General features: G+C 43.8%; 2 protein-coding genes across 4 annotated transcripts in view; one reads left to right on the forward strand and one right to left on the reverse strand.

Annotated features, from left to right (window-relative positions):
* The window catches only part of LOC118937839 (NLR family CARD domain-containing protein 3-like), a 71,391-nt gene that overhangs the window by 32,403 nt on the left and 15,203 nt on the right, over positions 1-23,785 (forward strand). Inside the window, exon 1 of one of the 2 annotated variants that reach the window (XM_090197859.1) lies at positions 23,143-23,273. The exons of the other annotated variant lie outside the window; for it this stretch is intronic. The gene's annotated coding sequence lies outside the window, so the exon portion shown is untranslated. Of the gene's footprint in view, positions 1-23,142; positions 23,274-23,785 lie in introns of those variants that run through there. 2 annotated transcript variants of the gene reach the window in all.
* Positions 883-20,992, reverse strand: LOC118937857 (uncharacterized). Of its 2 annotated transcripts, none has more exons than XM_090197879.1 (2): positions 20,860-20,992; positions 883-3,215 (listed from the first exon to the last, which is right to left on the reverse strand). In XM_090197879.1, the coding sequence occupies exons 1-2, from the start codon at positions 20,947-20,949 to the stop codon at positions 2,316-2,318; spliced, it is 990 nt and encodes a 329-aa protein (XP_090054005.1). In that variant the 5' UTR covers positions 20,950-20,992; the 3' UTR covers positions 883-2,315. The 2 variants fall into 2 exon arrangements, with proteins under 2 accessions (XP_090054005.1, XP_036795529.1); XM_036939634.2 differs by lacking the exon at positions 20,860-20,992 and adding an exon at positions 9,073-9,205.

Here is a 23,785-nt window from a genome sequence, read left to right on the forward strand (position 1 = left end):
ACTTTTTCCCTCTGCCGCAAATGTCGTACATTTCTCAGTGTAAGAAATCTGTAATTTAATCCCAGATATTTAATAAAAATGTAAACGCATTCTCCCATGGCTCCTTCAACTTACATATTTTAGATAACTTCCATCCGTCCCGGAATAAGGAATCCTACTTAAACACACCAGAATACAATGTTTAATTAAGTTAAATCATTTAGTCCATAATGTTGCTTGATCAGTGGTTATGCTTTTAGCAGGACAAAATGAGTCTACATGAAAAGTGGAATAATGTTAAAGCCTCGGCCCCTTTTCGCCTAAAATGACATACCCAAATCTAACTGCCTGTAGCTCAGGCCCTGAAGCAACGATATGCATATTATTGGTAAGAAAACACTTTGAAGTTTGTGGAAATGTGAAAGGAATGTAGGAGAATATAACACATTAGATCAACTGTTTTAAAAAAAAAATGTTGTACCATCATCTGTGAAATGCAAGAGAAAGTTCATTATGTATTATTCAGCCCAGGTGTAATTTTGATTTTGGCCACTAGATGGCAGAGGTGTATGTGCAAAGTTTCGGACTGATCCAATGAACCATTGCATTTCTGTTTCAAATTTTGTATCAAGACTGCCCAAATGTGCCTAATTGACAACAATTTTGGACCCCCTTGTGGCCCCCTTAAATGTGGAGTATGAAATAATTATTACGATATGACAACAATAACGTCTAACGTAACAGGCCCCTCTAACAGTACAACTGGCCCCAGCTTGGCCCCCCCAGTTGAAACGGTCTAGAACCACCAGTGAAGAATATGTGAATAAACATTTGAACGTATCTGTTTTTCTGTTCAGGTAAAAATGGTCATGTCTGTAAAACAACAATCTAAAATAGTCAATGGGTGATGAACATGTTTTATTTGACTACATTAAACATTAACATACGACACAAAGGATGTATTCATCATAACTGGACCAGTTTGCCCCATTCTGTGTATTATTCAGTAATATATACATAAAAGGTGGGAAACCAAAGTCAATCTAGCCCAGTCTTCTGCTATGCAAATCATTACAGAGTTTAAGACTAAAGTATATGGAATGGAATGGGCAATTCATTAACGCATATATTTGTACACTGCATGTTTTGCATTAGATATATTAGACATCAGCAAACAACAAGAAAGGGAAATACATGTTTATAATGTTTATAATGTAGCACAGTTTTGTCCAGGCAATTCTGTTATCTAGCATTATCAGGGTTGGGTGAATGAGCCCCTTTACACACGTCTCATTCTCAACTGACTAGAGAGAGTGTTTTGCCTGAGAACTAAGTCAGCACTAGCACTGTCCCTAGAACTGTCTTTAGCAATGTCCCTAGAACTGCCCCTAGCACTGTCCCTAGAACTGTCCCTAGCACTGTCCCTAGCACTGTCCCTAGAACTGCCTTTAGCACTGTCCCTAGAACTGTCTTTAGCACTGTCCCTAGAACTGTCTTTAGCACTGTCCCTAGAACTGTCTTTAGCACTGTCCCTAGAACTGCCCCTAAGCACTGTCCCTAGCACTGTCCCTAGAACTGTCTTTAGCACTGTCCCTAGAACTGCCCCTAGCACTGTCCCTAGAACTGTCCCTAGCACTGTCCCTAGCACTGTCCCTAGAACTGCCTTTAGCACTGTCCCTAGAACTGTCTTTAGCACTGTCCCTAGAACTGTCTTTAGCACTGTCCCTAGAACTGTCTTTAGCACTGTCCCTAGAACTGCCCCTAAGCACTGTCCCTAGAACTGCCCCTAGCACTGTCCCTAGAACTGTCCCTAGAACTGCCCCTAGCACTGTCCCTAGAACTGTCCCTAGCACTTTCCCCATATAGCACTGTCACTAGCACTGCCCCTATATAGAACTGTCCCTAGCACTGTCCCCATATAGCACTGTCCCTATATAGCACTTTCCCCATATAGCACTGTCACTAGCACTGTCCCTATATAGCACTGTCCCCATATAGCACTGTCCCTATATAGCACTGTCCCTATATAGTACTGCCCCCATATAGCACTGTCACTAGCACTGTAACTACATAGCACTGTCCCTATAAAGCACTGTCCCCATATAGCACTGTCACTAGCACTGTCCCTATATAGCACTTTCCCCATATAGCACTGTCACTAGCACTGTCCCTATATAGCACTGTCCCCATATAGCACTGTCCCTATATAGCACTGTCCCTATATAGTACTGCCCCCATATAGCACTGTCACTAGCACTGTCCCCATATAGCACTGTCCCTATATAGCACTGTCCCCATATAGCACTGTCCCTATATAGAGTTCTTTATGGCATTGACTACTCTAGTGTTATAAACTCATCCTGGAGAAAAGGTCTGATACCCTCACATGCATGGAGTCTCTCCTTTAATACTCCCTCTTCAACTTGGAGGGTGCGGTCAGCTGGCAGATGGAATGCCAGGGTCACATGGTCCCACATGAAATACTCAAAACCACGTCCAAGTTCTTCTGTTTCAACTGTTCCACTCTCTCTGTTGATGATCAGCTTCTTTGTATGGGTTTCACATATTGCTTCTGCACGCCAGACAATTTGACCATCTTTATAAATGCATATTGCCTTATCATTCTCATCAGCAAGAAGTGGGTACTCATCAAACTCTGTCACATCTGGACCGTGGACAACCACAACGTACATGATCTCCTGCTTGTAAACCACGGTTTCAAAGACTCTCAGGACAGGCTTCTCTCCCTCACAGATCTGCTCTGTGTACATCTGCATGAGATCCTCCAAGGGGAAGGTAAACTTAAAGTTCCCGTACCGAGATCCCCTTTGGAAGACAGGGGAGGTGGTGAATTCCTTCAGGAATGGATTGTGTCTTTGTTCTTCACCCGTTGTTGGGTCAAAGGAAAGCTGTTCCTTTTCAAGGAAGCGATTCTCTGCTGCCTCAATTTCCCCTTCTGTAATGTGAAGAGCCCACCATGTGAAACCCCCTGTTTGCCCTGCTGTAAATCCACTCAGATCCATGATTCCTGTCAGGCCTGTTGGAGTGGTTACATGACAGACTGTGTCCACGTGAAATTCCGCTCTGTCAGCTTTGGGGTACAGTGGAATGTCTTTTGAAATAAGACGTCTACAACTTAGTGGGGTCTCCATTTTCAAGGTTTCTATACTCTGATGCTCCCCGCGGAAAAAGGTCTCCGTTATTCCTCTTTGGTTTTGTCGCTGCATTTTCTTTCCCTGAAAAGATGAAAGTTGACAGTCAGATGAGTCGTGTGTCTCTTTATTTAACTAGATTGTTTGCACAACATCATTATGTTGTTATATTTAAACCCACTTTGACTGACTGTACCTGAATGTTTCTACCACTAACCTCACACCTGTTTTGAAAATATGATTTTTACTGTTCTCCTTCATCTAAGATCGTTGCATTGTACATAGTTTTGTTGTTGTGAATACTGTCATTATTATTGGTAGTAAAATTGTGTACTCTATGTTGAGTGTCGTGTTAATCATGTAACAGTTACATTGTAACTTATTAATGGACAATACTTCAGCTGTTTTTAATGATCTGTTACATTAAAGGGGCAATCTGGGATTCAAAAAATAACAAAGGCGCCACCCTGCCATTCTTTGGGGGTAAACAGCCGAGGGATGGGGTGAGTTATATTCTTCAAGAATCAATGGCTACAATATATATCATTCATTTAAAAGTCCACAAATGCATCATGTACCAATCAGAGATTTCTGCTTTAAATGCCTGGACACATTATGGCATGAAAATCCCTCAAAGAAGAAACCATATCATTAATCACTAAGTCAAAATACATTTTAGATAACGATGTCAGAAGTAGCATATTTATTTGATTTTAGTTACATATAACCTTCATCAAAGATGATGCCTATATCTATATTTAATACATTAAACTCATTGGCCATTTGTCATCCAATCAAACCATTGCCATTTGAATGCATTAGGCAGCTATGCTGTCGTAAATACAGTATCTTATGTATTCTAAATAACCGCCCATTTGGAAAAGGAAAATGCAATAAATATGCAATAAATATTTACTCTTGTCATGTTGTGTCTTGTCTCTGTCCTTTCCCTTCACCTGTCTCCCTCTGCTGGTCGTTGTTAGGTTACCTTTTCTCCCCCTCTTTCCCCCAGCTGTGCCTTGTCTCCTCCTAACCACCTCGTCACCCCTTTTCCCACCTGTTCCCTTTTTCCCTCTGATTAGGTCCCTATATCTCTCTCTGTTCCTGCTCCTGTCCTTGTCGGATTCTTGTTTGTTGTGTTTCATGCCTGAACCAGACTGTCGTCATGTTTGCTGTAACCTTGTCTTGTCCTGTCGGAATCTGCCGGTCCGTCTGAGCCTACCTATGTTTGGTAATTAAAGAAGCTCTGTTTAAGTTCATTCGCTTTTGGGTCCTCATTCACGCACCGTAACAGAAGAATCCGACCAAGAATGGACCCAGCGACTTCGGATCCTCTCCACTCAGCCGTCGGGATCCAGGGAGCGATGCTAGGCAGACACGAGCAGGAATTGTCTGCTGCTCGACATGCCGTTGAGACCCTGGCCACCCAAGTCTCCAACCTCACAGAACAGGTTCACCATCTCCGCCTCGATCCACCGGCCACTTCCAGGGCTTTCGAATCTCCGGAGCCCAGAATCAATAACCCGCCGTGTTACTCTGGGGAGCCCACTGAATGCCGCTCGTTCCTCACCCAGTGTGATATTGTGTTTTCTCTCCAGCCCTACACTTTCTCCAGGAGCACTGCTCGTGTCGCCTACGTCATATCTCTCCTTATTGGACGGGCTCGTGAGTGGGGCACGGCAATCTGGGAGGCAAGGGCTGAGTGTACTAACCAGTATCAGGACATTAAGGAGGAGATGATACGGGTTTTTGATCGATCTGTTTTTGGGGAGGAGGCTTCCAGGGCCCTGTCTTCCCTATGTCAAGGTAATCGATCCATAACAGACTACTCTATTGAGTTTCGCACTCTTGCTGCCTCCAGTGGCTGGAACGAGCCGGCTTTGCTCGCTCGTTTTCTGGAGGGTCTCCGCGCAGAGGTAAAGGATGAGATTCTCTCCCGGGAGGTTCCTTCCAGCGTGGATTCCTTGATTGAACTCGCTATTCGCATTGAGCGACGGGTTGATCTTCGTCACCGAGCTCGTGGAAAGGAGCTCGCGTTCTCCGTTGCCCCCCTCTCCGCATCACTACCATCTTCCTCTGCCGGCTCGGGTGCTGAGCCCATGCAGCTGGGAGGTATCCGCATCTCGACTGAGGAGAGGGAACGGAGAATCACCAACCGCCTCTGTCTCTATTGCGGTTCCGCTGGTCATTTTGTCACTTCATGTCCAGTAAAAGGCCAGAGCTCGTCAGTAAGCGGAGGGCTACTGGTGAGCGCTACTACTCCTGTCTCTCCTTCAAGATCCTGCACTACCTTGTCGGTCCATCTACGCTGGACCGGTTCGTCAGCTTCCTGCAGTGCCTTAATAGACTCTGGGGCGGAGGGCTGTTTTATGGACGAGACCTGGGCTCGGGAACATGACATTCCTCTCAGACAGTTAAAGGAGCCCACGGCCTTGTTCGCCCTGGATGGTAGTCCTCTCCCCAGGATTCAGCGTGAGATGCTACCTTTAACCCTCACTGTTTCTGGTAATCATAGTGAAACCATTTCTTTTTTAATTTTTCGTTCACCTTTTACACCTGTTGTTTTGGGCCATCCCTGGCTAGTTTGTCATAATCCTTCCATTAATTGGTCTAGTAATTCTATCCTCTCCTGGAACGTCTCTTGTCATGTGAAATGTTTAATGTCTGCTATCCCTCCTGTTTCCTCTGTCTCTTCTTCACAGGAGGAGCCTGGTGATTTGACAGGGGTGCCGGAGGAATATCACGGTCTGCGCACGGTGTTCAGTCGGTCCAGGGCCACCTCTCTTCCTCCACACCGGTCGTATGATTGTAGTATTGATCTCCTTCCGGGAACCACCCCCCCCCGGGGTAGACTATACTCTCTGTCGGCTCCCGAACGTAAGGCTCTCGAAGATTATTTGTCTGTAGCTCTTGACGCCGGTACCATAGTCCCCTCCTCCTCTCCCGCCGGAGCGGGGTTTTTTTTTGTCAAGAAGAAGGACGGGTCTCTGCGCCCCTGCATAGATTATCGAGGGCTGAATGACATAACAGTGAAGAATCGTTATCCGCTTCCTCTTATGTCTTCAGCCTTCGAGATCCTGCAGGGAGCCAGGTTTTTCACTAAGTTGGACCTTCGTAACGCTTACCATCTCGTGCGCATCAGGGAGGGGGACGAGTGGAAGACGGCGTTTAACACTCCGTTAGGGCACTTTGAATACCGGGTTCTCCCTTTCGGCCTCGCTAACGCTCCAGCTGTCTTTCAGGCATTAGTCAATGATGTCCTGAGAGACATGCTGAACATCTTTGTTTTCGTTTACCTTGACGATATCCTGATTTTTTCACCGTCACTCCAGATTCATGTTCAGCACGTTCGACGTGTCCTCCAGCGCCTTTTAGAGAATTGTCTTTTTGTGAAGGCTGAGAAGTGCACTTTTCATGCCTCCTCTGTCACATTTCTCGGTTCTGTTATTTCCGCTGAAGGCATTAAGATGGATCCCGCTAAGGTCCAAGCTGTCATTGATTGGCCCGTCCCTAAGTCACGCGTCGAGCTGCAGCGCTTTCTCGGCTTCGCGAACTTCTATCGTCGTTTCATCCGTAATTTCGGTCAGGTGGCAGCTCCTCTCACAGCCCTTACTTCTGTCAAGACGTGCTTTAAGTGGTCCGTTTCCGCCCAGGGAGCTTTTGATCTCCTCAAGAATCGTTTTACATCCGCTCCTATCCTTGTTACACCTGACGTCTCTAGACAGTTCGTTGTCGAGGTTGACGCGTCAGAGGTGGGCGTGGGAGCCATTCTTTCTCAGCGCTCCCTCTCTGACGACAAGGTCCACCCATGCGCGTATTTTTCTCATCGCCTGTCGCCGTCGGAACGTAACTATGATGTGGGTAACCGCGAACTGCTCGCCATCCGGTTAGCCCTAGGCGAATGGCGACAGTGGTTGGAGGGGGCGACCGTTCCTTTTGTCGTTTGGACTGACCATAGGAACCTTGAGTACATCCGTTCTGCCAAACGACTTAATGCGCGTCAGGCGCGTTGGGCGCTGTTTTTCGCTCGTTTCGAGTTCGTGATTTCTTATCGTCCGGGCTCTAAGAACACCAAGCCTGATGTTTTGTCTCGTCTCTTCAGTTCTTCAGTAGCCTCCACTGACCCCGAGGGGATTCTCCCTGAGGGGCGTGTTGTCGGGTTGACTGTCTGGGGAATTGAGAGGCAGGTAAAGCAAGCGCTCACTCACACTCCGTCGCCGCGCGCTTGTCCCAGGAACCTTCTTTTCGTTCCCGTTCCTACTCATCTGGCCGTTCTTCAGTGGGCTCACTCTGCCAAGTTAGCCGGCCACCCTGGCGTTCGGGGTACGCTTGCTTCCATTCGCCAGCGTTTTTGGTGGCCCACCCGGGAGCATGACACGCGTCGTTTCGTGGCTGCTTGTTCGGTCTGCGCGCAGACTAAGTCCGGTAACTCTCCTCCTGCCGGCCGTCTCAGGCCGCTTCCTATTCCCTCTCGACCGTGGTCTCACATCGCCTTAGATTTTGTCACCGGACTGCCTTCGTCAGCGGGGAAGACTGTTATTCTTACGGTTGTCGATAGGTTCTCTAAGGCGGCTCATTTCATTCCCCTTGCTAAGCTTCCTTCTGCTAAAGAGACGGCACAAATCATCATCGAGAATGTTTTCAGAATTCATGGCCTTCCGTCAGACGTCGTTTCAGACAGAGGTCCGCAATTCACGTCTCAATTTTGGAGGGAGTTTTGCCGTTTGATTGGGGCTTCCGTCAGTCTCTCTTCCGGCTTTCACCCCCAGTCTAACGGTCAAGCAGAACGGGCCAATCAGACTATTGGTCGCATCTTACGCAGTCTTTCTTTTCGCAACCCTGCGTCTTGGTCAGAACAGCTCCCCTGGGCAGAATACGCCCACAACTCGCTTCCTTCGTCTGCGACCGGGCTATCTCCTTTTCAGAGTAGCCTCGGGTACCAGCCTCCGCTGTTCTCATCTCAGTTCGCCGAGTCCAGCGTCCCCTCCGCTCAGGCTTTTGTCCAACGTTGCGAGCGCACCTGGAAGAGGGTCAGGTCTGCACTTTGCCGTTATAGGACGCAGACTGTGAGGGCTGCTAATAAGCGTAGAACTAAGAGTCCTAGATATTGTCACGGTCAGAGAGTTTGGCTCTCCACTCAGAACCTTCCCCTTAAGACGGCTTCTCGCAAGTTGACCCCGCGGTTCATTGGTCCATTCCGTATTTCTCGGGTCATTAATCCTGTCGCAGTTCGACTTCTTCTTCCGCGATACCTTCGTCGCGTCCACCCGGTCTTCCATGTCTCCTGCATCAAGCCCGTCCTTCGCGCCCCCGCTCGTCTTCCCCCCCCCCCCCCCATCCTTGTCGAGGGCGCACCCATCTACAGGGTCCGTAGAATTTTGGACATGCGTCCTCGGGGCCGTGGTCACCAGTACCTCGTAGATTGGGAGGGGTACGGTCCTGAGGAGAGGAGTTGGGTTCCCTCTCGGGACGTGCTGGACCGTGCGCTGATCGAGGATTTCCTCCGTTGCCGCCAGGTTTCCTCCTCGAGTGCGCCAGGAGGCGCTCGGTGAGTGGGGGGGTACTGTCATGTTGTGTCTTGTCTCTGTCCTTTCCCTTCACCCTGTCTCCCTCTGCTGGTCGTTGTTAGGTTACCTTTTCTCCCCCTCTTTCCCCCAGCTGTGCCTTGTCTCCTCCTAACCACCTCGTCACCCCTTTTCCCACCTGTTCCCTTTTTCCCTCTGATTAGGTCCCTATATCTCTCTCTGTTCCTGCTCCTGTCCTTGTCGGATTCTTGTTTGTTGTGTTTCATGCCTGAACCAGACTGTCGTCATGTTTGCTGTAACCTTGTCTTGTCCTGTCGGAATCTGCCGGTCCGTCTGAGCCTACCTATGTTTGGTAATTAAAGAAGCTCTGTTTAAGTTAATTCGCTTTTGGGTCCTCATTCACGCACCGTAACAACTCTGAGCTGCGCTTCGATCGGTTGGTCGTAGGTGGAAGGCCGGGTTGTCCTTTGAAGAATGTCTGGTGGTAGAACGTATACTTGGTAGAACCGTCGTCGTGTGGTAGAACGGGTCCTTTGTCCTTCCTTTCCCAGCCCACGTTTACAGCTGTGGTTGCTAACGCAACAGCTAGGAGGTATCACTTCTTTAGTGAATAAGAGTTCAAAGTTCACACCAAGTTGCCATTCTTTAAGCTCATGCTATGTTCTGGAAGGTATAGTCGAAATTCATCCTTTCGGTGTGTTGATCATCATCTTCACGTTGAAATTCGATGCTAATTTCAGTAGGTTCTTGTCGTTCAACCAGAGCTCACGCTGAGGTTGGCTTAGTTCTGTTGTTGATCTTGTCCTTTTAAAGTGGAGACCACCGTCCTCTTCTCCTTGGAACAGGAGGTTACATTTTCATAACAGGGCTTATATAGTAGGAGAGAGAAGGGCGTGTTTCATAGTTTATAACCAATGTCTGTTCACTTGGGCGGGGCCTCTGAGTGAGCAGAGTTTATAACCAATGTCTGTTCATTTGGGCGGGACCTCTGAGTGAGCAGAGTTTTTCTATGACAAACCGTTCTCTAATTTAAGAAGCTGAAATTATATTTCATCTATTCACAAATAGTTTCATATTTTAACATCACATTCCAAGTTGAATAATATCATAGAGGGGATTGTTTTCACTGCTCCACATGTCTGGACATGTCTGGACGTGTAGTTCACATTTGTACTACAGGGGTCAGTCTAGGACAGGTCATCACATTCCAAGTTGAATAATATCATGGAGGGGATTGTTTTCACTGCTCCACATGTATGGACATGTAGTTCACATTTGTACTACAGGGGTCAGTCTAGGACAGGTCATCACATTCCAAGTTGAATAATATCATAGAGGGGATTGTTTTCCCTGCTCCACATGTATGGACATGTCTGGACGTGTAGTTCACATTTGTACTACATGGGTCAGTCTAGGACAGGTCATCACATTCCAAGTTGAATAATATCATTGAGGGGATTGTTTTCCCTGCTCCACATGTCTGGACATGTCTGGATGTCTAGTTCACATTTGTACTACAGGGGTCAGTCTAGGACAGGTCATCACATTCCAAGTTGAATAATATCATTGAGGGGATTGTTTTCCCTGCTCCACATGTCTGGACATGTATGGACATGTATGGACGTGTAGACATGGCAATAGTAGTATATTTTGTTTCCTACAGCTTACATGGGTACATGGATGAAGGAAACAGTTCACTTTTGTTCTACTGGGGTCAGTCTAGGACAGGTCATTGAATTTTCAAGATGAAAAACATCATTGTTTTCACTGATGTTAATAAAGAAAGTTTGTCTGCCTCCTTCTTACAAATGATCCACAAAAATATACAAATAAAATAAAACTTGGTTCAACACAGCAGGAGAGTTGATCACAGTGGTGGGTCAAAATGACCCGTGGACAGTGGGAGGGTTTTAAAGACTATCAAGAAACACTCTGTGGGACCCTGATTTAGCCCAATACAGTAACAAGTTAAATAGGATCAAATTCAACCGTTTCTCTTTTAAAGTGATGAAGACATGGATATCTCATGGTTTGGTGGGGTATGCAGTGGGTCAACTTGGAGCACCTTTATCTCCTGAATGTTTTGGCATTAAGGTCCAAAATGTTCCTTTCTGACCACTTCTTCCATCGTCAAACATTTATGGAAAGTTGTGTTTAAATCAAAAGGGATGTTGTCAGAAAGTGACTGAATTCAAATGGATTTACCTCCTTTTGAGACCGAAGCAGACTTGACTGTCCTCTATTCAGTTGTCTGTCTCCCTCATGTTGTCTGTCTCCCTCATGTTGTCTGTCTCCCTCATGTTGTCTGTCTCCCTCATGTTGTCTGTCTCCCTCATGTTGTCTGTCTCCCTCATGTTGTCTCTCTCCCTCATGTTGTCTGTCTCCCTCATGTTGTCTGTCTCCCTCTTGTTGTCTGTCTCCCTCATGTTGTCTGTCTCCCTCATGTTGTCTGTCTCCCTCATGTTGTCTGTCTCCCTCATGTTGTCTGTCTCCCTCATGTTGTCTGTCTCCCTCATGTTGTCTCTGCCGTGACAAGCCTTAATGCATATTTTCTTCTAAATGCTCAATATGCCAGGTTAATAGAATATTGTTATATTTAAACCCACTTTGACTGACTGGACCTGAATGTTTCTACCACCAACTTCACACCTGTTTTGATTTTTCCTGTTCTCCTTCATCTAAGATCGTTGCATTGTACATAGTTTTGTTGTTGTGAATACTGTCATTATTATTGGTAGTAAATTGTGTACTCTATGTTGATTGTCGTGTTATTCATGTAACAGTTACATTGCAACTTATTAATGGACAATACTTCAGCTGTTTTTAATTATCTGTTACATTAAAGGGGCAATCTGGGATTCAAAAAATAACAAAGGCGCCACCCTGCCATTCTTTGGGGGTAAACAGCCGAGGGATGGGGTGAGTTATATTCTTCAAGAATCAATGGCTACAATATATATCATTCATTTAAAAGTCTACAAATGCATCATGTACAAATAACAGATTTCTGCCAGAAATGGCTGGATACATTATGGCATGAAAATCCCTCAAAGAAGAAACAATGTCATTAATCACTAAGTCAAAATACATTTTAGATAACGATGTCAGAAGTAACATATTTATTTGATTTTAGTTACATATAACCTTCATCAAAGATGATGCCTATATCTATATTTAATACATTAAACTCATTGGTCATTTGTCATCCAATCAAACCATTGCCATTTGAATGCATTAGGCAGCTATGCTATCGTAAATACAGTATCTTATGTATTCTAAATAACCGCCCATTTGGAAAAGGAAAATGCAATAAATATTTACTCTGAGCTGCGCTTCGATCGGTTGGTCGTAGGTGGAAGGCCGGGTTGTCCTTTGAAGAATGTCTGGTGGTAGAACGTATACTTGGTAGAACCGTCGTCGTGTGGTAGAACGGGTCCTTTGTCCGTCCTTTCCTAGCCCACGTTTACAGCTGTGGTTGCTAACGCAACAGCTAGGAGGTATCACTTCTTTAGTGAATAAGAGTTCAAAGTTCACACCAAGTTGCCATACTTTAAGCTCATGCTATATTCTGGAAGGTATAGTCGAAATTCATCCTTTCGGTGTGTTGATCATCATCTTCACGTTGAAATTCGATGCTAATTTCAGTAGGTTCTTGTCGTTCAACCAGAGCTCACGCTGAGGTTGGCTTAGTTCTGTTGTTGATCTTTCTTGTCCTTTTAAAGTGGAGACCACCGTCCTCTTGTCCTTGGAACAGGAGGTTACATTTTCATAACAGGGCTTATATAGTAGGAGAGAGAAGGGCGTGTTTCATAGTTTATAACCAATGTCTGTTCACTTGGGCGGGGCCTCTGAGTGAGCAGAGTTTCTCCATGACAAACCATTCTCTCATTTAAGAAGCTGAAATTATATTTAATCTATTCACAAATAGTTTCGTATTTTAACATCACATTCCAAGTTGAATAATGTCATGGAGGGGATTGTTTTCACTGCTCCACATGTCTGGACATGTCTGGACGTGTAGTTCACATTTGTACTACAGGGGTCAGTCTAGGACAGGTCATCACATTCCAAGTTGAATAATATCATGGAGGGGATTGTTTTCACTGCTCCACATGTCTGGACATGTACGGACATGTATGGACGTGTAACCGTGGCAATAGTAGTATCTTTTGTTTCCTACAGCTTACATGGGTACATGAATGAAGGAAACAGTTCACTTTTGTACTACTGGGGTCAGTCTAGGACAGGTCATTGAATTTTCAAGTTGAAAAACATCATGGAGGGGATTGTTTTCACTGCTCCACATGTCTGGACATGTACGGACATGTATCGACGTGTAACCGTGGCAATAGTAGTAAATTGTGTACTCTATGTTGAGTGTCGCGTTAATCATGTACAATTCTTACTTACTTGTAATCACAGTATACACTACCATATCAGTACACACTACCATATCACACTACCATATCAGTATACACTAAGGTTACGGTTAGGCACAGGGGGTGCGACTGTGAAAGGTGCTCAGAGAGCTACATCTCGGCATCATCCTGAGGAGCTACTAGCAACAACAGTTAGAAACATGAGGCACTTTCCCTGTGGTTATTGACTGTGTGCTGTTTGGGGTTTGCTTCCAATTCCCTAGTACTTAATAATTGCTGTATCAAAATAACTATGTTACTAATTACACACATATATGGAAATAGCTACGGGGTTGGACGATGGCCTATGTAAACAGAAGACAATTCGATTCACTCCGTGTCTCTTACCGAAATGAACATGGCAACTGGCCCCTATTGGACAGATTGTGGCTTCCACTGTTAGAATGGCTGGGTGAGAAGTGGTGGGGTTCCGTCTCTGAAGAGCAGCTAATATCATCCCTGAATAGACCCGAAGTTACTGTAGGAGCTATTGCCATCGCGGCCTACTTTGGTGACATGCCCTGAGGTGTGTGTTCAGGTGTGGTGAAGAGCCCTGACAATAGCCTCATCCCATTTGCTATATACAGTATGTCACCCGAGGCTATTACAAATGCACGGACTTCGTAGACTGGGACAGAGGTGAACCTGTTGCGATGATAGAGGATGTGATTGAAGCAGTCCCAGAAGGTTACTAGACCGAGAGAAATACTGATAAGGTAACCTGTGATAAGTGCGGGTTTGTGCTTGTAAAAGATGTAATAGTCAACAGCGTGATTGACACAGCTATACACTTCAACACCATGGCACGTTTGCTGGACTATATGAGGTTGAAAAGGTGACCTTTGTACCAAGGCCCCATCCTACGCTGCAAGAGCTCTGCAGGAGCAGGATGGTGAAAGATGTAGCAGGACCAATCAGGAGACAATGGGAGATGGAAACTCCACCCCATCTCAACCACTTCATACAGATCGGTCCATATGCAAAGAGATAGAGGACATGAACATTGAACTCCTGCACATCTAAATGAATATCAGGCAGTATAAGTCTCATTATACCATTATGTATCCTTGGTTTGACATGACAGCAATAAAGTGAATCACCAGTCATTTCAGAGCCTTGTTCTTTTCTATTCACATAGATTACAAACAGCAGTAACATTGCACTGTCTCAGCACTGTCAACACTGTCTCAGCACTGTCTCAACACTGTCTCAGCACTGTCTCAGCACTGTCAGCACTGTCTCAGCACTGTCTCAGCACTGTCTCAGCACTGTCAACACTGTCTCAGCACTGTCTCAGCACTGTCTCAGCACTGTCTCAGCACTGTCTCAACACTGTCTCAGCACTGTCTCAGCACTGTCCATACTGTCTCAGCACTGTCTCAGCACTGTCTCAGCACTGTCGGCACTGTCTCAGCACTGTCTCAGCACTGTCTCAGCACTGTCTCAGCACTGTCTCAGCACTGTCTCAGCACTGTCTCAGCACTGTCTCAACACTGGGGAAGAAGAATCAAGTCTATTGGAAATGGCTTGGAGGGAAGTAACGTATGGCAACTGGCCTTTATTGGACAGAACATGGCGTTCATTTGTAAAGTCGCTGGGTGGGGCTCCGTTTCGGAGGAAATTATATATTCCCTGAATAGACCGGAGGTAAAGGTTGGAGCTTTGCCATAGCGGCATACCTTGGAGAGTCACCTAGAGGAGTGTGTTCATGTATTTGGAAGACAGAGGAATGTGGAATTATCTCATTTGCCATATACGTCTCCGGAGGCAGGTACCGGTTCACCAAGTTCCTACACTGTGAATACAGTCACCCTACGCAAGTGATAGAAGGCATGATTGGAAGATTCCCAGGAGGGTACCTGATGGCTAGCCTGAGAGCCATACCTGGTGGTCAGAGGGAGTTCCCTTTCATAAATGTAGTGGAAGAGATGCATACCATGATACAGTTACTAAAGAGTGGATGGTGGGGACTGTCTCTTGGTATGTCCCGAAAGAATAATTCCGGGCATCTGAGCACACTGCCGTGTTAAACACCCTAGAGGAAGTGACAACAACCATCCTGCTGCAGCAGGATGTTACATGGATGAACGCGGCGCTGGATACCTCTTTAACATTGTAGGGAAAAAACTGTCATACACGGTCATGTTCGATAGGAATTCAATGTGGGCCCAAGCTACACTTCTCCACCATACGAGAGTTGACTACATGAACAAGGATAAAAAATTAACTTTTGTACCACGACCTTCCCCCTAACTTGAGTGGAGACAATGACAAGGATGGAGTACGATCGGAGGACACACGAGGGGTCAGATGGTCGACACCGTGTCAAAGGTTTCAAACCAGGCACCCAGGCCGAGGCTATGGATATGAATAGTGAACTCTTTTCTTAACATAGTCTGTAAATTATTTTATACAATGACAGTACAACTAGAGTGTAGTTGACCATGTTAGGTCTCAACCTCTTGTAACTAGCACAAATTTGAACATGAAAAGTTATTAACATTAATAAAACCAAGTGAATGTCCAGTCAGAGATGTGTGTTTTTGTTTTTATTCATAGGAAACATTCCTGCATAACATAGTGCACCTGCACAAGCACATATCACACCAGTGTTGTTAACCCATACATGTCACCCCATAGTAAAAGTTATACCAATCCGTTAATGCAGCTGGTGGCCACACCAGATACTGACTGTTACTTTTGATTTTGACCCCCCTTTGTTCAGGGACACATTATTCCATTTATGTTAGTCACATGTCTGTGGAACTTGTTCAGTTTATGTGTCAGTTGTTGAATCTTGTTATGTTCATACAAATATTTACACATGTTAAATTTGCTGAAAATAAATGCAGCTGACAGTGAGAGGACGTTTCTTTTTTTGCTGAGTTCATGTGTCATGTGTTGATTCATAATAAGGAGAGGCTGTACTCATTTTTGTATTCTAAAATAATGTTGATGCACTATGAGAGAAAGAGGCGACGATTCTCAGAACATACAGTATTTGCTCTACAAATGTTTTGAATTTTCTTTTGGGTGCAGAGAATGAATTCTAATGCATTAAAACAACCTGTTCTCCAAAGTCCACGTCTATAGTCTCAATAAACCACACACAATGCAGAGTTACTCTGAGGCTTTAGAAAAGTTGAAGTTGTTCATATGATTTCTAAAAATGGTCCCAACAGGGCCGGATTACCAAACAGGAACGTGGTCCGGGGTCTCTTAGTACTAGGGTTGGTTTACTGTCTTAATGTTAGGTCCCTTACTACGAGGGTTGGTTTACTGTCTCAATGTTAGGTCCCTTACTACGAGGGTTGGTTTACTGTCTCAATGTTAGGTCCCTTACTACGAGGGTTGGTTTACTGTCTTAATGTTAGGTCCCTTACTACGAGGGTTGGTTTACTGTCTCAATGTTAGGTCCCTTACTACGAGGGTTGGTTTACTGTCTTAATGTTAGGTCCCTTACTACGAGGGTTGGTTTACTGTCTCAATGTTAGGTCCCTTACTACGAGGGTTGGTTTACTGTCTTAATGTTAGGTCCCTTACTACGAGGGTTGGTTTACTGTCTCAATGTTAGGTCCCTTACTACGAGGGTTGGTTTACTGTCTTAATGTTAGGTCCCTTACTATGAGGGTTGGTTTACTGTCTTAATGTTAGGTCCCTTACTACGAGGGTTGGTTTACTGTCTTAATGTTAGGTCCCTTACTACGAGGGTTGGTTTACTGTCTTAATGTTAGGTCCCTTACTACGAGGGTTGGTTTACTGTCTCAATGTTAGGTCCCTTACTACGAGGGTTGGTTTACTGTCTTAATGTTAGGTCCCTTACTACGAGGGTTGGTTTACTGTCTTAATGTTAGGTCCCTTACTACGAGGGTTGGTTTACTGTATTAATGTTACGTCCCTTAGTACGAGGGTTGGTTTACTGTCTTAATGTTAGGTCCCTTACTACGAGGGTTGGTTTACTGTATTAATGTTAGGTCCCTTACTACGAGGGTTGGTTTACTGTCTTAATGTTAGGTCCCTTACTACGAGGGTTGGTTTACTGTCTCAATGTTAGGTCCCTTACTACGAGGGTTGGTTTACTGTCTTAATGTTAGGTCCCTTACTATGAGGGTTGGTTTACTGTCTTAATGTTAGGTCCCTTACTACGAGGGTTGGTTTACTGTCTCAATGTTAGGTCCCTTACTACGAGGGTTGGTTTACTGTCTTAATGTTAGGTCCCTTACTACGAGGGTTGGTTTACTGTCTTAATGTTAGGTCCCTTACTACGAGGGTTGGTTTACTGTATTAATGTTACGTCCCTTAGTACGAGGGTTGGTTTACTGTCTTAATGTTAGGTCCCTTACTACGAGGGTTGGTTTACTGTATTAATGTTAGGTCCCTTACTACGAGGGTTGGTTTACTGTCTTAATGTTAGGTCCCTTACTACGAGGGTTGGTTTACTGTCTTAATGTTAGGTCCCTTACTACGAGGGTTGGTTTACTGTCTTAATGTTAGGTCCCTTACTACGAGGGTTGGTTTACTGTCTTAATGTTAGGTCCCTTACTATGAGGGTTGGTTTACTGTCTTAATGTTAGGTCCCTTACTACGAGGGTTGGTTTACTGTATTAATGTTAGGTCCCTTACTACGAGGGTTGGTTTACTGTCTTAATGTTAGGTCCATTACTACGAGGGTTGGTTTACTGTCTTAATGTTAGGTCCCTTACTACGAGGGTTGGTTTACTGTATTAATGTTAGGTCCCTTACTACGAGGGTTGGTTTACTGTCTTAATGTTAGGTCCATTACTACGAGGGTTGGTTTACTGTCTTAATGTTAGGTCCCTTACTACGAGGGTTGGTTTACTGTATTAATGTTAGGTCCCTTACTACGAGGGTTGGTTTACTGTCTCAATGTTAGGTCCCTTAATACAAAGGTTGGTTTACTGTCTCAATGTTAGGTCCCTTACTACGAGGGTTGGTTTACTGTCTTAATGTTAGGTCCCTTAATACGAAGGTTGGTTTACTGTCTTAATGTTAGGTCCCTTAATACGAAGGTTGGTTTACTGTCTCAATGTTAGATCCCTTAATACGAAGGTTGGTTTACTGTCTCAATGTTAGGTCCCTTACTACGAGGGTTGGTTTACTGTCTTAATGTTAGGTCCCTTAATACGAAGGTTGGTTTACTGACTTAATGTTAGGTCCCTTAATACGAAGGTTGGTTTACTGACTTAATGTTAGGTCCCTTAATACGAGGGTTGGTTTACTGTCTTAATGTTAGGTCCCTTACTACGAGGGTTGGTTTACTGTCTCAATGTTAGGTCCCTTACTACGAGGGTTGGTTTACTGTCTTAATGTTAGGTCCCTTACTACGAGGGTTGGTTTACTGTCTCAATGTTAGGTCCCTTACTACGAGGGTTGGTTTACTGTCTTAATGTTAGGTCCCTTACTATGAGGGTTGGTTTACTGTCTTAATGTTAGGTCCCTTACTACGAGGGTTGGTTTACTGTCTTAATGTTAGGTCCCTTACTACGAGGGTTGGTTTACTGTCTTAATGTTAGGTCCCTTACTACGAGGGTTGGTTTACTGTCTCAATGTTAGGTCCCTTACTACGAGGGTTGGTTTACTGTCTTAATGTTAGGTCCCTTACTACGAGGGTTGGTTTACTGTCTTAATGTTAGGTCCCTTACTACGAGGGTTGGTTTACTGTATTAATGTTACGTCCCTTAGTACGAGGGTTGGTTTACTGTCTTAATGTTAGGTCCCTTACTACGAGGGTTGGTTTACTGTATTAATGTTAGGTCCCTTACTACGAGGGTTGGTTTACTGTCTTAATGTTAGGTCCCTTACTACGAGGGTTGGTTTACTGTCTCAATGTTAGGTCCCTTACTACGAGGGTTGGTTTACTGTCTTAATGTTAGGTCCCTTACTATGAGGGTTGGTTTACTGTCTTAATGTTAGGTCCCTTACTACGAGGGTTGGTTTACTGTCTCAATGTTAGGTCCCTTACTACGAGGGTTGGTTTACTGTCTTAATGTTAGGTCCCTTACTACGAGGGTTGGTTTACTGTCTTAATGTTAGGTCCCTTACTACGAGGGTTGGTTTACTGTATTAATGTTACGTCCCTTAGTACGAGGGTTGGTTTACTGTCTTAATGTTAGGTCCCTTACTACGAGGGTTGGTTTACTGTATTAATGTTAGGTCCCTTACTACGAGGGTTGGTTTACTGTCTTAATGTTAGGTCCCTTACTACGAGGGTTGGTTTACTGTCTTAATGTTAGGTCCCTTACTACGAGGGTTGGTTTACTGTCTTAATGTTAGGTCCCTTACTATGAGGGTTGGTTTACTGTCTTAATGTTAGGTCCCTTACTACGAGGGTTGGTTTACTGTATTAATGTTAGGTCCCTTACTACGAGGGTTGGTTTACTGTCTTAATGTTAGGTCCATTACTACGAGGGTTGGTTTACTGTCTTAATGTTAGGTCCCTTACTACGAGGGTTGGTTTACTGTATTAATGTTAGGTCCCTTACTACGAGGGTTGGTTTACTGTCTTAATGTTAGGTCCATTACTACGAGGGTTGGTTTACTGTCTTAATGTTAGGTCCCTTACTACGAGGGTTGGTTTACTGTATTAATGTTAGGTCCCTTACTACGAGGGTTGGTTTACTGTCTCAATGTTAGGTCCCTTAATACAAAGGTTGGTTTACTGTCTCAATGTTAGGTCCCTTACTACGAGGGTTGGTTTACTGTCTTAATGTTAGGTCCCTTAATACGAAGGTTGGTTTACTGTCTTAATGTTAGGTCCCTTAATACGAAGGTTGGTTTACTGTCTCAATGTTAGATCCCTTAATACGAAGGTTGGTTTACTGTCTCAATGTTAGGTCCCTTACTACGAGGGTTGGTTTACTGTCTTAATGTTAGGTCCCTTAATACGAAGGTTGGTTTACTGACTTAATGTTAGGTCCCTTAATACGAAGGTTGGTTTACTGACTTAATGTTAGGTCCCTTAATACGAAGGTTGGTTTACTGTCTCAATGTTAGGTCCCTTAATACGAAGGTTGGTTTACTGACTTAATGTTAGGTGTGTCATAATCTCTGAGTTGGAAACCAACCTAATCTCATGCTAGATATCTTGGCTAAAGGGGTTAAAAAGCCTATGGGTTCCCCTACAGGAACTACACCTCCCCGTTCAGCTGAAACGGTGGCGCAGGGAATGCAAAAATATTCTTAGAAATATTTAACCTCCACACATTAACAAGTCCAATACCTCAAATGAAAGATAAACACCTTGTTCATCTACCCAGCGTGTCAGATTTTTAAAATGTTTTACGGCAGAAACACAGCATATATTTGTTAGACCACCACCAAAACAAAGAGAAAACGTAGCCATTTTGTACCACAAAAGATAAAATGACAAAAAGCAGGATAAAAAAAATAATAATTCACTAACCTCTTGCAAATCTTCATCAGATGACAGTCATATGACATGTTACACAGTACATTTATGTTTTGTTCGATAATATGCATTTTATATCCATGAATCTCGGTTTACATTGACGCCATGTTCAGAAAATTCTCCAAAATGTCCGGAGGAATTATAGAAAGCTACGCCAGATAACAGAAATACTCATCATAAACTTTGACTAAAGATACATGTTCTACATATAATTAAAGATACACTGGTTCTTAATTTTAATGTTACGGAAAAAGCTTAACATGCAATATTCTGAGACGGCGCTCAGACGTAACAATATTTCTCCGCTATGTTGGAGTCAACAGAAATACAAAATTACATCATAAATATTCCCTTACCTTTGATGATCTTCGATCAGAATGTAGTGCAAGGAGTCCTAGTTCCACAATAAATCGTTTTGTTTCATAACGTTCAATTCTAGTGTCCATGTAGCAGCATCTGCTACCACTTTCAGCTCACATGCCCAAAAAATGACTTCTGGTCCAGGATAACTTTGCATCAAAACTTCCAAATTACATATTACAGGTCGACGAAACTGGTCAAACTAAGTGCAGAATCAATCTTCAGGATGTTATGATCATACAGATCAAATAGCATTCCAACCGGGCCATCCTAGTTCATCTGGGGCTGATTGGAACAGACAAAGCACTCCGACGCATACGCGCCTTCAAGCACATGAATCTTTTGCGACACTCTAGCACTTTATAACTTGTTGGGAAGGGAGGGGGCGATGACGTCAAAGTTGCCCCAACTTTCAGGATTTCAAAACTAGTTTGCAAGATTGCCTGCCCTGTGAGTTCTGTTATACTCACAGACATAATTCAAACGGTTTGAGAAACTTCAGAGTGTTTTCTATCCAATATTAATTATAATATGCATGTATTAGCAATTTAGGACAGATTTTGATGCAGTTCACTATGGGCACGCAATTCATCCAAAGGGGAAATACTGCCCCCTATCCTTAGTTAACTAGTGGAAACTAAGAGATTCAGCCCCCCCCCTCTCTCTTCCTCTCTCCATGCCTGTTTGTGATGTGTGGAGCTATAATCTACACGGTGATGAGTCCGGGTGGGAAGGTGGATGCTGTGTTCATCAATGTCTATGTCCTGGTCTGTGTGCCCTTCCCTCTGTGTCTGGTCAGTGGTCTAATCTACATGGTACTGAGGAAGAGGGAATGAGATAGGAAGGGAGGCTGAGGTTAAGCCCTCACACCACCACCACCACCAGGAAGAGGGAATGAGAGAGAGAGTGGGAGGCTGAGGTTAACACCTCACACCACCACAACCAGGAAGAAGGAATGAGAGACAGAGGGAGGCTGAGGTTAAGACCCCCACCACCAGCAGAACACAGCACTGTGCCCCAGGGTTGGAGTCAATTCCATTTTAATTCCTATCAATTCAGGAAGTACACAAATATTCAAATTCTCTTCAATGCTTCTTAATGAGGTTAACCTTCTGAATTGATTGAAATTGAAATGGAATTGACCCCAACCATGCTGTGCCCACTGACCACCAGAGGAGGCTGGTAAAGGGGAGGATGACCGGCTCATAATAAGGGCTAGAATGAAGTGAATGGAACTGTACAAGTGTGTTTGATGTGTTTATTACCATTCTATTAATGTTATTAGAGCCATTATTATGAGCCTGTCCTCCATGCCACCAGCCACCACTGCTGACCACAGACCAGAGACAAACAGTCTAACTGGCAACCCACAGATACATTAGTCTGGTCCCAGATCTGTGTGTGCTTTAGACAACTCCTTTAGATATACATGGCATGACAATGACAGTCAGAGGAGTTGAACAGATCTGAATCAGGATACTAAGAGTTGGTTTAAACAGATCTGAATCAGGACGCTAAGAGTTGGTTTAGAACAGATCTGAATCAGGACACCAAGAGTTGGTTTAAACAGATCTGAATCAGGATACTAAGAGTTGGTTTGAATAGATCTGAATCAGGAAACTAAGAGTTGGTTTAAACAGATCTGAATTAGGAAACTAAGAGTTGGTTTAAACAGATCTGAATCAGGACACTCAAAGTTGGTTTAGAACAGATCTGAATCAGGAAACTAAGAGTTGATTTAAACAGATCTGAATCAGAAAACTAAGAGTTGGTTTAAACAGATCTGAATCAGGACACTAAGAGTTGGTTTAAACAGATCTGAATCAGGATACTAAGAGTTGGTTTGAACAGATCTGAATCAGGACACTAAGAGTTGGTTTGAACAGATCTGAATCAGGACACTAAGAGTTGGTTTGAACAGATCTGAATCAGGAAACTAAGAGTTGGTTTAAACAGATCTGAATCAGGATACTAAGATTTGGTATAGACAGATCTGAGTCAGGAAACTAAGAGTTGGTTTAGACAGATTTGAGTCAGGAAACTAACCAAAAGTTGGTTTGAGGGTGTCAATAATGTTGGACCCCATTGTATACTTCAAAGTCAGAGAAATGTTGAACCTGGATCCATCATAGTGATTCTACATGTTATAATATGAAGCTGGATCATCATAATGATTCTACATGTTATAATATGCCATGGCCTTTACTGGCCAAAGGTTAAACTGCTGTTATGGTTATGATATACTATGGTGTTGTGTCACTAGACTTTGACCAGATATTATTACATCCAAAGATCAACTGTACCTAGAACATAGATACAGAGACACTTGTCATCAGGAAGGTGCTCTCTCAGCACAACGGAAAATATCTCAATGACTTGACATGTTCTGGTTGTGAATTCAGGCTACAAGGTAAGACTCTTCCCAGGGATTATTGTAAAGTGTGAAGAGACATTAAATGTCTGGTGTAATGTTAGTATAGTGAATGACAGTAAAACACTCAGATCTAACAGTCCATTTCACCTGGGACAGCTACGTGACAGTTCAATCATACAAAATGGCGCTAACTGGGCGTAGGCAAGTCACATTCAAAAACATATTGTTCACATATCGTATTATACGATTCTTATATAGTGGTTATTTTATAATTTGTAAAAATGTTAATGTATCATAGTTCTAAATCTTCTTTCAGAATATCAGAACATTTGTTGTTTTCTAAATTCCAATGAGCTCCTGCTTCCTGTGTAATTTGGTATGAAACCACTGAACAGACTTTTCTTAACATTAATATTATGAACTGAATTCAGTAACAGCTTCATAATATCATACCTGTTGAACAAAGCAACACACTAGAATGAGAGAAATTATTAAAAGAGAAAGTGAGACATTATTATTCATATTATTATATATTATATTGTTATTAT

Source organism: Oncorhynchus mykiss, chromosome 13 (genome assembly GCF_057628025.1).
Source record: "Oncorhynchus mykiss isolate SJ-2025 chromosome 13, ASM5762802v1, whole genome shotgun sequence".
NCBI classification, from domain to species: domain Eukaryota; kingdom Metazoa; phylum Chordata; class Actinopteri; order Salmoniformes; family Salmonidae; genus Oncorhynchus; species Oncorhynchus mykiss.